The sequence below is a fragment of the Zerene cesonia genome, chromosome 8 (assembly GCF_012273895.1).
Source record: "Zerene cesonia ecotype Mississippi chromosome 8, Zerene_cesonia_1.1, whole genome shotgun sequence".
NCBI classification, from domain to species: Eukaryota; Metazoa; Arthropoda; class Insecta; order Lepidoptera; family Pieridae; genus Zerene; species Zerene cesonia.
In genome coordinates, this window is record NC_052109.1 from 6,193,761 (window position 1) to 6,207,070 (window position 13,310).

Genomic DNA, 13,310 nt, shown 5'->3' on the forward strand with positions numbered 1-13,310 from the left:
GATACCCCAAATATGTGACTGGAATAAATTTCATTTTGGAGAAAAGATCTTAAGGAAGCAAAATAGAGTCTATAATGTCCAATCTCTCGTGTACATCCACAGGCATACCAAATCGCGACCCTGATCAAGGACTACATCGAGGCGGTGCGCGGGCCGGTGTGCCCGGCCGTGCCGCAGCCCGCCGGCGCCGCGCCGCCCGCCTCCTGACACCCGCACGCCTAGTGCCACTGCTTCCACGTCACACACTGAGTGAGGCGAGCCTGACGGGCCGCGCGCGGCTGACAGATCAAAGATGGCAGATGACAGGTGACAGGTGACGGCTGACGGCTGACGGCTGACAGCTGACGTGCGGCGGGCATGCGCGACCTTTCCGTTCATTATATTCGGTTGCGAACGCGTTCGGTCGAACGACCAAATTACTTATCTGTTGGCATCTTCTCGTTATACGTTTCGGATTCGATGAAATCCATAAAATATTGTTTCGCATTGAATCTCAAAGACCTAGACCCGAAAATGTCGATCTATGTATGTCTAGAAACATATTAGTTAAAGCTTCTTCAAATATCATCAAATATATAGTCACGATTTAAGTATAATTTAGAGCACGATAGTGTCGGTATAGTATTACTTTAACGGTCGCGTTCGGGAAGTAAATGTTTATATAGTATATAATTTTAAACATTAATATTTTACGCTAGATATATTAAAAATGCTAGTCTTTGTATTGATTAGTTAGCTAAATCTTGTCTTCGTTCCACATTTACTTCAGAGACAGGTAATCAGGTTCGAGTGGTGTTCGGTTTTGAGTGTCAGGATGGACGATTTAATGTAGCCAGGTGACGGGGAAGCAGAAATTTCCAATAAATCCACATAGTAATAGAATAAAACATTTCTCTTTATCCTCTAAAGGGTCTGTTACATAAGATCGATCTAACGTTTACGCGCGTTACAATCGTCATATGTACGGTGACCCTTACAATGAAATATCAGTATTATTACAATTAAATAAAATTCGTGTTGTATGTAAAATTCGAACAGTTTAATCATAACGTTAAGAACGATAGAATGTTTGGATGTTAGATAGTTGTTGTATTTCAATCTTACTCCCCTTTTAGTCTGTGCTTAAGTATGTAGATGTCACTACTGACGATGTTTGGAGAGTTCATTAATAAACACCATTAAAATTCGTAATATTTTAAATATGTTCACCATATCTTATTATTACGATAGTGAAATACTATATTATGATTAATGGTCCAAACATCATCAGTTTCCCTTAGAACTAGGCCAACCCACTGTAAACCTTTCGATTTAATCTAAACAATATTTCATGTTATAACCGTATGGTAGTTGAATCTTATAAAATAGTTACTACATGTTAATTGTAAGAAATCTCATATCAGCTAATTCCTACTGTTAACCCTCCTTGCTTCGGTGGAACCTTCCTGTACTGTTGAGTACGTAGCATAGTATATCTCTGTTTTCAATTGCGAAATAATTTTATTCTGATGTCTTATTTTGTGCCTTGTAACGCGGCATGTGAATCTGGCCAGAAAATCTAAATATAAATTTCTTAGTCTGCTTATATTTATAACATATTGGTGTCAAGTATAAATTAAAATAAAAAAAACTATTTTGGGCGCGTCAATTAAGCATATATTTAGCCAAACATGGTTTGTTACAATTTGTTGTATGCTACTTCTGGCCAGTACATATTGCCTGCATATAATCAGTGAGCGAACTGCAAATTTATTGTGACTGCAAAGTAATGAAATTGTTCCAAATAAATCTTCTATCTTGAATATTATAACACTATATTGCACAATGTTATGTCTCAATATTTTATTATAAAATATATAACTAGAACATATAAATGTTTTGAAGCATGACGCTTCCATTATTCTAAAAGTAGGCTAAATATTATTTTTAGTTTCGTTAACCTTTTGGTGCTTCGATATCTGCTTGGATTGAGTTTGTGATCTCATATTGAGTATTATTTATATAGATGCCATATCCCAAGTATGAGCAAAATCAGGTTTAATTTATTTCATATGTATGTTTATAATTTGTATATAATTGACAAACCAAAGAATTGATCATCAATTTGGATTTCTTTATTAGATAATATAATTACTTTTTAGTTCATGTATATAATGATAGAGTAGATAAAGAAATGATTGACGTAACATTTGTTTAAATAATCATGTGACTGTGTGTTACATTAATCATATAATGTTATAAATTAATAAAGACTAAGCAGCAGTACACAAATGGAATCATGTTATACTTATAACGAAAACAGAATTTAACTTCCCTCTTCATTTTGTAAGACTGAAAAGTGTAATTCAAAGATAATGTCGCAGTGAGAGATTTTGTTAATAAATATTTTTCTGATATTATATAAATACTAATATTTGAAAAATCACCAACATATTTTTCATTTTCATTTATGGACATAAAGTGCTATATTTGCAAATTTTGGCATTCTTCAATCTATCTAATAAGTGAAGCTTCCAGCTTAGATGTGTTTAATATTTATTTGTATTCTAATATTTAACACTTCTTCATTTATAAGTAACAATATGTAATATTTGTGTTAGACTTAAGAAGTTAAGATATTATGAACAAAAATTGATTTTCGACCACCATGATACTGCCTAAATAGACTGATTTTGTCCAAATATTTTAACCTTTTTTGATGATTTTTGTTTACTGTATAGATTTGTCCCAACAATTTGAATGCCAAATAAATAAAACAATAATTATGAAAATTGTTTTATTTCATCATTAAATATAATAAGTCTTATAAATTATTGTGTCACTAATCCTAGATAATCATCCATGAGAGTCCCAATTGCAAACTGAAAAAAAAGACGTATTTAAATTTTTATATGTAATAAATAATTGCATTGGTATATCAGCAGTGGTGGCTCAGTGGTTAGGACCTCAGCTTTAAAAATAAAAATTTGGGGGTTCAAGACCAGATAAGCATACATGGAATAAATTGATTATTCCATTTATATGCACACAATTCAACTCCCCACTGCTCACATTACACTATGCCAAAAACAACATATTGAAGAGTCAAGTTTGAAAACACAACATGATATCAATCAACCTGCACTGGACCAGCGAGCTGTATTATGGGCTGAACCCTCATAGGAGACCAAGTCCCAGAAGTGGGAATGGAATTTTTGATCTTATACAAATATTCAAATATTGTACAATGCATAATAATAATATGTACAACAGTGCATAATATAATAGTAATAAATACATAAAGAGGAAGAGTTTTAACATGCAAAACAGGAAAACACAGATAAGTACATTGACTTGCTAAATTAACTACTCCCTTGATAATAAAAGCCAATAAGTCATCCACATATTCCTTCATGATTTTAATAAGTAGTTTTTTTGATTTGAAAGAAATGGGACAGTCCAAGGGTTTTCTTGTAGCCACTTTTGTGGTATTTCTAGTATCAAAACTTAACTTTGTCCTTTCTCAGATCTCAAAACTGTATTTGTACCAAATTTCCTCCGAATTGGTTCATTTGTTTAGGTTTAGATGTAAAGAAGAGACAGACAGAATTACTTCTGCATTCATCATATTATTTAGGATTTATGAGTTTAGATTATGAAGTCAAATGATAGTATTGTTCACCAGAGGTCAATAAAAGAAGGCTATTCATAAATTAAAAATAAATTATGCATAGTACTCACAATGCCTGTAGCATCAACCCTTGTTCCAACAATTTTTAATCTGATAACATCTTCCTCTTGAATGACATTATCTTCCTGTTTACTTTTATAGCAGGGAGGGTTCACATTGGGACAGAATTCCATGTCAGCTGGTATTGACTGAAAATAAATAAATAAGAAAATTGAAAGAATAGAAAAAATTTGATTGTAAGGCGGGATTCAAAACCAGTATAAACTTGTTTCATATTTGGCATAAATTAAATTTAGTAACCGACCTTTATGAAGGTTTTTGACAGTCTATTAATCTTGGTCTGATTGTTATTATTTATATTCTTTACACTACATTCCACATTAATTCCATATTATATATCTGTATGATTGTATGTTACCAACAAAACAAAAAACTTTGTACACTTTGTATCATGGATTAGTGAAGATACAATAATTTCATGATTTTATCTTAAAATCATGATAAGTATCACCAGGTTTAAATAATTTCCTGACATATATGTAATCTGTATAAGACAATTCATTAGGTGGCCCACCTGCTCCTTTGCTTGCTCTGCCATAAAAAATAAAAAAAAATTACTTGATTCTATAATTAAATGGTGATTTTAGTTTTACTAATCTAGGTTTATTTATTACATTATATTCAAAGACTTGCCTAAACATTCTAATCAAATTTTTACTGTGTACATTAGAAAAATTTATTAATAAATCGACTTACATGATGGGAAATGAAACAGCTCAAGGGTCCTATTTGCGCAAACATTCCAACCTAAAAAAAGGCATTTGTGAATATTAAAAATTCTAAAAGCTATATACTTTTTACTGGAAGAAAAATACACATATACAATGGATGCAAATAATGGAACTCGCTGTACTAAAATGTTACATGTGAAATATGAAGTAGTTAGTTGTCAGTTTCATTTATAAGCAAAGTACACAAATAAATACCTTATTAACTTGTGTTACAATAGCATCTAAAACTTCTCCTTTAAAAGGTCTGAATACAATTGCTTTATATTTAACTGGATATACTACAAAACCTTGACCGGGCTGTATTAGCCCAGCTCCAATACTATCGATCGTTGTCACTGCTATAACAAATCCATATCTGTAAAAAACAATTGTACATTAATACATCGACAAACCTGTTTATAAATATAACCTCATCAAACATACACACTCAATAGTACTTACTTTCCTGTACATGTTCCTTCTACTTCTGTATACAGTTTTTCTTTGACTGTGTCTAACAACTGGGGTCCAAAGTATCTAGGGTGCAATAGAACTTCGTGCTCTAAAGAAATCTACAAGCATGAAACATATTAGTTTGCCGCGTTTATAATATTTGTTCTCAATATGAATATTATACTTACGTGATAAAACATGATTAATTATTTAAAAATGGAGCATTATTTAGCGAATCAGTACTACTATTTAAAAGTTTTCTCTAATGCATAAGCTAACTAGGCGAAAGCCACAAATCACAACAAATTTCAAAATACAAGCTCAGAGATGTGTCACTTAACTTTAACGTCACTTAACATGTGTCAAAATTTTACTAGATGTTAGCATAGATACAGGATATAATTTATGTATATTGGCAAGCATATTTTGCTCTGCTTGCATTAATATTATCTTCTGTGATAAACAGTATCATCTATTATTAAATCTGAAATCTACTGTGCTTGATTTTTGGCTGTTACACTTATTTGGGAAATGAAAACATTAATCGGTATTCACAGTTACCGATTAAACTTAAATATTACTTACAAAGCTATTAATAATGAATAATAATTAAAAACAATAACCAATATGAAAGTTATCATAACCTGCCATAATAATTATCAATACGTGACTATTAGCTTCAAACATAAACCTTATACCAAAGAAAAGAAGCAAATTCATCCAACAATAAATAACGGCATCTTGAGGTTAATACAACTGGCAATAAGAGAATAGTCGCCAACTCTTGACTCCAACACAGCAACACTAGCGATTACTCAAAAATGCCAAATGAATGGCCGTGTATTCTGTAATCAGATTGTTGTAAAAAAATGGCAAAAACTTACGATTATTTATTTAAATTGCTTCTCATAGGTGATTCAGGAGTCGGAAAAACATCTATATTATTTAGATTTTCAGAAGATGCCTTCAATATCTCATTTATATCCACTATTGGTAAGTATTCATGTCTTTGTACTAAAGGTTATTGTCAAAAAAGTTGTATTTTTTGTACGTAATTAGCTTTGATGTACATTTTTTGTGAACATTTGTTATGAGTGATTTTCGTTCCCACAACAATTCTGCCATGAAAAAGGGCGCGGCTCCTTGATAAATGGAGCCCTTATCGAATTAAATGAATGAACTGTTTATGACATCATACACTCTAATTTTAATTAGTTGACTTTACAGTTTAACATCCAATTCTTGCAGGCATTGACTTCAAAATACGAACAATTGATCTTGATGGTAAAAAAGTAAAATTACAAATATGGTGAGTCAATTTCCTTATGATGAGGTATCCATGTTTCAAACAATAATAAACTGATAACTATGTATTTAGGGATACGGCCGGTCAAGAAAGATTCCGCACGATAACAACAGCTTATTATCGAGGATCCATGGGAATAATGCTTGTATATGATGTTACAAATGAGAAGAGTTTTGAAAACATAAAAAATTGGATAAGAAACATAGAGGAAAATGCAAGTGCAGATGTTGAAAAGATGATTCTTGGCAATAAGTGTGATTTAGACGCAAAACGACAGGTATCACTTGGATATGGCATATACATATACTTTGATATGACAACAAAAAATTATTTGATATTTTTATACTGTAATTAACTCTAAAATGTTGTTTATAGGTCTCTAAGGAAAGGGGAGAACAATTAGCAATAGAGTATCAAATAAAATTTGTAGAAACATCAGCAAAGGATTCGTTAAATGTGGAATACGCTTTTTATACACTAGCAAGGGATATCAAAGCCAAGATGGAGAAGAAGCAGGTATGTTTCGTCTAATATTCAAATTAAAATTTATCTTGTATACATACCGTCATATATTACATTAGATATATATTTATCTTAATTCATATTTTTCTCTTGTTACATGACTTTCTATGTACACAGAAGGTAATATTTTCTTGGTTAACATATGTGGTGTTTCCTTTTGGTGTGTTTGTTATGTTTGTTTGTTATTGTATATGTAATGTTTGTAATGTTTGTTTGTTGTTGTATATGTAATGTTTGTTATTCAGATTTAGATATTATTCTAGTTCTGTAATATATTGATATTAATTTTCTTATAACTTGTTTGTTTCTTCAGGAAGTTATTAGTTATTTTCTTATAAGATTATACTTAATATCATAAAGAGATGGATTTTCTATATAGCGTCATGCATGCATGCTGTGATTTATCTATTTGTTATATTAACATTTAGATTGTGTTAAATTGGTTTTTAATGAGTAATTTTTGTTGTAATTTGAGTTTGCCGCTTTGACAACAAGTAGGAAACATTAATTTAAGTTCTAGTCTTATAGCATTGAAATGCTTAGTAAATGAGAAATTTTCAAAGAATAGAAAAATTTTGACGTGGGATTTGAACCCTCATCTGTTTGTTATACTGTAGCAAAATTTCTCAGGAAATATTAATGTTATAAATTAAATTTATTTGAATTAGTTTGTTTTGTACCAAACAACATATTAAAAACATAGTGATACATACATACAAAAGATAGTGAAAATCTGTACAAATAATATTACATGTGCATTTGATATTATTGTTTTGATTCAAATAATTGGATGCATGATTGTAGTTAGTAATTACTATAAATAGGTCATGTCAGGTAAATCAAACATGGGAAATTATGGTGAGCAGAAGATTATATTTTATATGTAACTTTGAAAAAAAAACACACCTTAACAGAATGTGTATGTAAAATTATATTATAATAAAAATATCTATGAAGTAATAGAAATGTAAAATTAAAATAGCATGTATTTAATATGCTAAAACTTTGACAATGAATATCTTTGTACGCCATTGATATATTTTGTTCATTGGTTTAAAACCAAATTAATAAAAAATCGGGTGCAAAAAATTACATATCCCTAACATTTTCAGTTAACTATAATAAATTTTATTTTTCAAACAAAACTAAATAATGCAACCTGAATTAATTGAAAGTGTGTATTTTTTTTATCTTACAAAAACCATAAACCTAGATAAATCACAATCCTCCTTTGAAAAAAGACCATTAATCAAATATAGTTTTTCTGTTTTCATATCCTCATATTTATATTGTTTTTGTAATTTAATAATTTCAAATAATAGGAGGCGAGCAACCCACCCGGTGGCAGAGGCGGCACCCACCAATTGAAAGCAACAGACCAGCAGCGCAAGCCCACCTCGTGGCTGTCTCGTTGCTCCATCCTCTGACGATGCACAGTCCTGCCTGAACACCCGCGCCAATTACTCCTCTATTAAGTGAATATGGGTCGCAACCCCTACACTATTTTTCGACCTATTTTTAACTGGTGCACTCCTTATGGAGATCAGACTTGCTTTTGTATTTTTATATCCAATATCCTTCTTTTCGAGGTGTTAAATTGTGGATATGTTGCAATGATATCTAGAATAATTTGTGACGAAAGGTCATATCATTTTAAATACATCAATGAATAGTATTTTCTTTCCAGTTTTGAGAAATTTTAAGCAGTATTTTTGTAAAAATAAATGCAATTATGTTTATATTACTACGACATTATCTTAAGGCAAAATTACTGGGTGTTGTTCAATATATGGACATGGTTAATGGATATTATTTCAATAGATTATTAGCTGTATTTTTCTTTTGCTATTTAATTAAGATATATATTTTAATGTAATATATACTTCATATTTAATTTGAATAAACAGTGCTTTTTTTTAATTGTAATTTTTATTTCAAATAGCTCCTAATTCGATCTATATAATGTAACAAATAATTTAACTGTAATATATATATGTAATAGGTTTAATTTCTTCATCAATCTTTTAATTTATTAGATATGTAGCTGACATCATTTTGCATTCATGATCAGAATCATTAACCAATTGGTTTTACTTGTAAACATGTTCACATCAATTAATTTAATGTTTTGCAAGGTTTGATGAATGGAAAATTATGCCATAATACACATTATGTGTAGGATATTATCATTTATTTTATGTGTGTATCGGCAATAATATGCATATAAAATGTTAAAAATTTATTTTTTGCATAAAATATGCAATGGTAAATAAAATATATCTATGAATAATATTTGTATTGAAATGTCACGCTGTCAGCCATTGAGTTTTTTTCATTTATGTGACCAGATACACAGTTCTACAGATTTAAATGATAAAGCAGAGTTAAAATAACCTAAAAGAAAATTTTATATGGATATGTATTTTTATTAAGCAATTCCGGAAGTTGTCAGTTTCACCACCACTGCACTAAAAAGTACTCTAGACTTTCAGATATACAGACACAAACAAACAAGCATACATTCTCATTAATAATATGAGTAAGAATGTTTGTGATGAGTTCCAACTACAAATTCTCATAATCCTGTGTGAAGCCAAAACAAATGGCTAGTATAATAAAATAGTAGTTATTAAAGATTTACAAATTCAAAAAAAAGAACAATTTACTTGTATTGTAGTAATTTTATTGTTCAACAAATATATACAGAATAGAATTTTAAGTCATGAAAATAAGGAAGACAAGTAACCAAATAATTATACAGTAATTTATAACACATTTGGTACTAACACCTAACTATTAAGTAACATACAAATAAAATGCAATAATTAAGTAGCTTGTATTTGTTTTGAGTTGGACTTAAATGGTCTGCGTATTATATATTTTGCACCCACTAATGCATTCTTTGATAAGAAGACTATAATTTGTAGTATTTTCTTTGTGGAGAGCACAAGCAAGTCTCTGGTCATGTGACAGCCTCTCCTCCAATACACAACATAGAAAGGCACAGGCGGCAGTTGATCTGACCATATTCCATTTCTTTGACTCTTTGCACGACTCTCAGCAGACAAGAGGGCTGGTGCTAATTTAGATTCTACAGTTCTCTTTCCAATTTGTTGCGGTACAGAAGCTTTAGCAAAGCCAAGTTCAATCAGTTTCTGTCCAAGGTCCAGAGTTTCTTCAGTTTTTGTCTAAATATAAATATATTCATAAATATAAATCATTAAACACACATAAACGTATAACTTACATATTTTTTTTAAATTATCTACAAACCTTTGGTTGGTGTAAATGCAAAATTACAGTGGACACTAAATCATCTTTCTCTCGAGCAATAGGCTTTAAAGTAACTTTTTGTCCTTTTGCTACACAGTCCAGCCAATTCATAGCATTTCCACTAACAATATCAACTCCCCATAGCTAAAAAAAATATTAATATTGAATGAACATTATATTACGTTTTTATACAACAAATCGCGTTTACTAGTTTGATACATTACCTTTACTGGCAGAGGTGGTTTACTTGAATGCCATAAAGGTAAGTAAACAGGTGCCTTGTGATTAATCAGGAGCCTTACTGGCGAGTGCTGAACTCCAGCATAAACACCCTTCAATGGCTCATGTTGTTTAAAAAAATGTTCTGGTATCTTACTCGCTTTCGAAAATTTGCTTACCTATACACAATTCATTATATAATAACGGTTTATTAACTTCATTTACCCTAAAATTTGATATTTTACTTACTGGACGGATTTTGTGTATAGCTAGAGCAAGTCCAGCAGTGGCTATGCTGTACACGGCAATCTGAAAGGTGATGTGATGTTATGAAAAATATTCTTATCTACTCATCTTACATTCAAATAACATACATTTACTCCACGATAATCCTTTTCCAACAAACTCTCGATGTTATAGAAAAATCCTCCTTCTTTCTCAGACATTTTTATTATCTTGTATCATATAAAATTTTCATAATTTTTATATATTTACGATTAGCTCATCAATATTTTGAGATAAATTTTGAAGATCGGTCACGAACTTTTTACTTAGTAGTTAGTTTCAGTTTGACTTTCATTGACATTGACATATCTAGTCTATATAGATTTATTGCATGGTGTACCTACTTCCTAGTATATTACTTACTCTGTGCTACCTACCCTGCATTCACATCGCCAGAGTCATCTTAATGTGGTTAGTGGACATTTTCATTCAACATGCTGAATTACAGAAATATAATATCGTCTTCGTTGTAAATCCACTGTGAAATATAAATTTTTTCATTTGTTATCAGAATGAGCGAATTAAGCTCTCTTCCTACTATAACACAATCTAAGTAGGTATGAATTTTTATGGTAAGAAAGTATGACTTTCATAGGTTTGAGGTTTGACATAGTTTTTTTTTTATTCATGCCTAGATGTGTCAATCAAAAAAATTTAATTTAGTCCTTCCATTTCAACAATAGGAAAATCCACGTATCTCCTTATATATTAACAAATCTAACTTTAAAGAAAATTTATTGAATCAGCTGTACCACAGATTGAATACTAGTCATGTACTAGTTACTCTGTACATATATTATCTAAATCAATGTCAATTGTCAAATGACTGGTGTACTTCCACGTCAACTTTTTTGACATTTGTATCAGAAGACCTATTCACGAGTTTATAAACGATAATATTTTTGCCAGTATTCGTAAAAAGATCAAAATGATAAGCGTACTAAATACAATAGATACAGGTCATGAAGACATGATCCACGATGCAGAGTTAGATTATTACGGTCTGCGTCTCGCTACTTGTTCTTCTGATAACTCCGTAAAAATATACGATATTAAAAGTGGCACCCAGACTCTGGCAGCCGACCTCAAGGGCCACTTTGGACCTGTGTGGCAAGTTGCATGGGCACACCCTAAGTATGGAAACCTCCTAGCATCCTGTTCATACGACAGAAAAGTTATAATCTGGAAAGAGGCCGGCGAGTGGACAAAGCTGTATGAATATACCGGTCACGAAAGTTCTGTTAACTCTGTAGCTTGGGCACCAGCTGAGTATGGGTTGATATTAGCGTGCTGTAGTTCTGACGGCTCCATATCTATAATTACTTACAATAATGATGCCGGAAACTGGGATGTGAAAAAGATATCTGGAGCTCATGCTATAGGTGTAAACTCAGTGAGCTGGTGCCCAGCAATTTCCGCAGATCTGAGCTTAGACCCACTTACTAATAAAGAAGCCCCTAAAAGATTGGTGTCTGGTGGATGTGACAATTTAATTAAGGTTAGTCACATTACATAATTTGTTTGAAATTAGTGGGAAATCTTATGTCTTTCAAAGTATCGTAATTTAAACAACAAATATATCAAATAAATATTTTAAACAATTCATTTTATCAAATATACTAATTTTATTTTATTGGTATTATTTAATAATATTTTATTTACCTAACAATTTATTTTAGATATGGAGAGAACAAGGAGATCAATGGGTGGAAGAGAATCGTCTCGAAATGCACATAGATTGGGTTAGAGATGTGGCTTGGGCACCTTCTCTGGGCTTGCAAAAGTCCATGATTGCAAGTTGCTCACAAGATAAGCGGGTTGTTATTTGGACAAGCGATGATAATGTTTCCTGGACTCCAACCATTTTGAATACTTTTGATGATGTTGTGTGGAGTGTGAGCTGGTCACTCACAGGAAACATATTGGCTGTGTCTGGAGGAGACAATAAAGTAAGCTTATGGAGAGAGAGTGTTGAAGGACAATGGCAATGCATAAGTGAGGTAGCTAAGGGTCTAGGACAGACATCCAATGATGAGAGAAGCACTTTGTGATCAGGCACCAATTGAATTTGTATAATTTTTGTTCATTTAATTTTTCTGTATTATTAAATAATTATAATTAACCATTTTGTTTTTTAATATGCAGTTATTATCATAATCCAGGCTGCAACTTTAAAAAATCATAACTTATTGAAAAATTGATAAAACTCATATATTTTTTTAATTAAATTACTTATATAATTATAAACTTTGATCCTAGAGAAAAAAACATTTTTTTCAATTGTTTATAACAAAATTATAACAATTTGAAATTTAATATTAATTTTTTTTCAAATTAAATCACTTTTTTAAAGTTGCAGTTATCATCCCCTACCTTCTAACTACCCTATCTCAGTTAATTTCAATTTTAGGAAAAAAAGTCATAGAAACATTTTTGTGTAAAATTTTACGCTCTACAAATTTTATTTAAAACTTTTTTTTCTAACACTTACGGTTTCGCCAAAATTTCAAAAAAACGACTTTATTTATTTTTTTTCACCCCTTCTCGGGGGTGAATTTAAAAAAAACTTGCACAGTTCGTTTTTAGATTCCTCAAAGTAAATTATATCAAAAATTCAAGTTTTAATCTCAAATTCGCATTTACCCTACCCATTTTCTTGGACTATTATTCACTTCTATCGTGTGAATCACACACACACATCTTTTTTTTTATATAAAAAAACTAGTTAGGAAATAAGTGTCATCTGCTCGATGTTGCCCACTGCACAGCTGGACTTTATATTGGCCTCCTCATTCATAGATATACAATAAAA

General features: G+C 31.0%; 5 protein-coding genes across 7 annotated transcripts in view; 3 read left to right on the forward strand and 2 right to left on the reverse strand.

The window, feature by feature from the left end:
• The window catches only part of LOC119828843 (myosin-I heavy chain), an 80,524-nt gene extending 77,762 nt beyond the window's left edge, over nucleotides 1-2,762 (forward strand). For both annotated transcript variants that reach the window (XM_038351128.1, XM_038351129.1), the window contains one exon: nucleotides 103-2,762. In XM_038351128.1, coding sequence (XP_038207056.1) covers nucleotides 103-207 — 105 coding nt within the window. In that variant the 3' untranslated portion in view covers nucleotides 208-2,762. The remainder of the gene's footprint in view (nucleotides 1-102) is intronic.
• Nucleotides 2,763-5,251, reverse strand: LOC119828861 (DNA-directed RNA polymerase II subunit RPB7). Its single transcript, XM_038351151.1, has 6 exons — nucleotides 5,082-5,251; nucleotides 4,903-5,012; nucleotides 4,657-4,816; nucleotides 4,427-4,477; nucleotides 3,721-3,858; nucleotides 2,763-2,861 (listed from the first exon to the last, which is right to left on the reverse strand). The coding sequence occupies exons 1-6, from the start codon at nucleotides 5,091-5,093 to the stop codon at nucleotides 2,811-2,813; spliced, it is 522 nt and encodes a 173-aa protein (XP_038207079.1). The 5' UTR covers nucleotides 5,094-5,251; the 3' UTR covers nucleotides 2,763-2,810.
• Nucleotides 5,252-5,679: 428 nt separating this feature from the next.
• On the forward strand, nucleotides 5,680-8,410 carry LOC119828860 (ras-related protein Rab-8A). Of its 2 annotated transcripts, XM_038351149.1 has the most exons (6): nucleotides 5,680-5,886; nucleotides 6,142-6,202; nucleotides 6,272-6,476; nucleotides 6,575-6,715; nucleotides 6,839-6,841; nucleotides 8,044-8,410. In XM_038351149.1, the coding sequence occupies exons 1-6, from the start codon at nucleotides 5,763-5,765 to the stop codon at nucleotides 8,146-8,148; spliced, it is 639 nt and encodes a 212-aa protein (XP_038207077.1). In that variant the 5' UTR covers nucleotides 5,680-5,762; the 3' UTR covers nucleotides 8,149-8,410. The 2 variants fall into 2 exon arrangements, with proteins under 2 accessions (XP_038207077.1, XP_038207078.1); XM_038351150.1 differs by lacking the exon at nucleotides 6,839-6,841 and having other exon boundaries at nucleotides 5,682-5,886.
• A 972-nt stretch (nucleotides 8,411-9,382) lies between these two features.
• LOC119828855 lies at nucleotides 9,383-10,797 on the reverse strand. The gene is made up of 5 exons (XM_038351144.1): nucleotides 10,588-10,797; nucleotides 10,463-10,522; nucleotides 10,219-10,392; nucleotides 9,995-10,138; nucleotides 9,383-9,909 (listed from the first exon to the last, which is right to left on the reverse strand). The coding sequence occupies exons 1-5, from the start codon at nucleotides 10,657-10,659 to the stop codon at nucleotides 9,547-9,549; spliced, it is 813 nt and encodes a 270-aa protein (XP_038207072.1). The 5' UTR covers nucleotides 10,660-10,797; the 3' UTR covers nucleotides 9,383-9,546.
• Nucleotides 10,798-11,333: 536 nt separating this feature from the next.
• Nucleotides 11,334-12,621, forward strand: LOC119828853 (protein SEC13 homolog). The gene is made up of 2 exons (XM_038351142.1): nucleotides 11,334-11,996; nucleotides 12,178-12,621. The coding sequence occupies exons 1-2, from the start codon at nucleotides 11,427-11,429 to the stop codon at nucleotides 12,547-12,549; spliced, it is 942 nt and encodes a 313-aa protein (XP_038207070.1). The 5' UTR covers nucleotides 11,334-11,426; the 3' UTR covers nucleotides 12,550-12,621.
• Nucleotides 12,622-13,310: the final 689 nt, after the last annotated feature.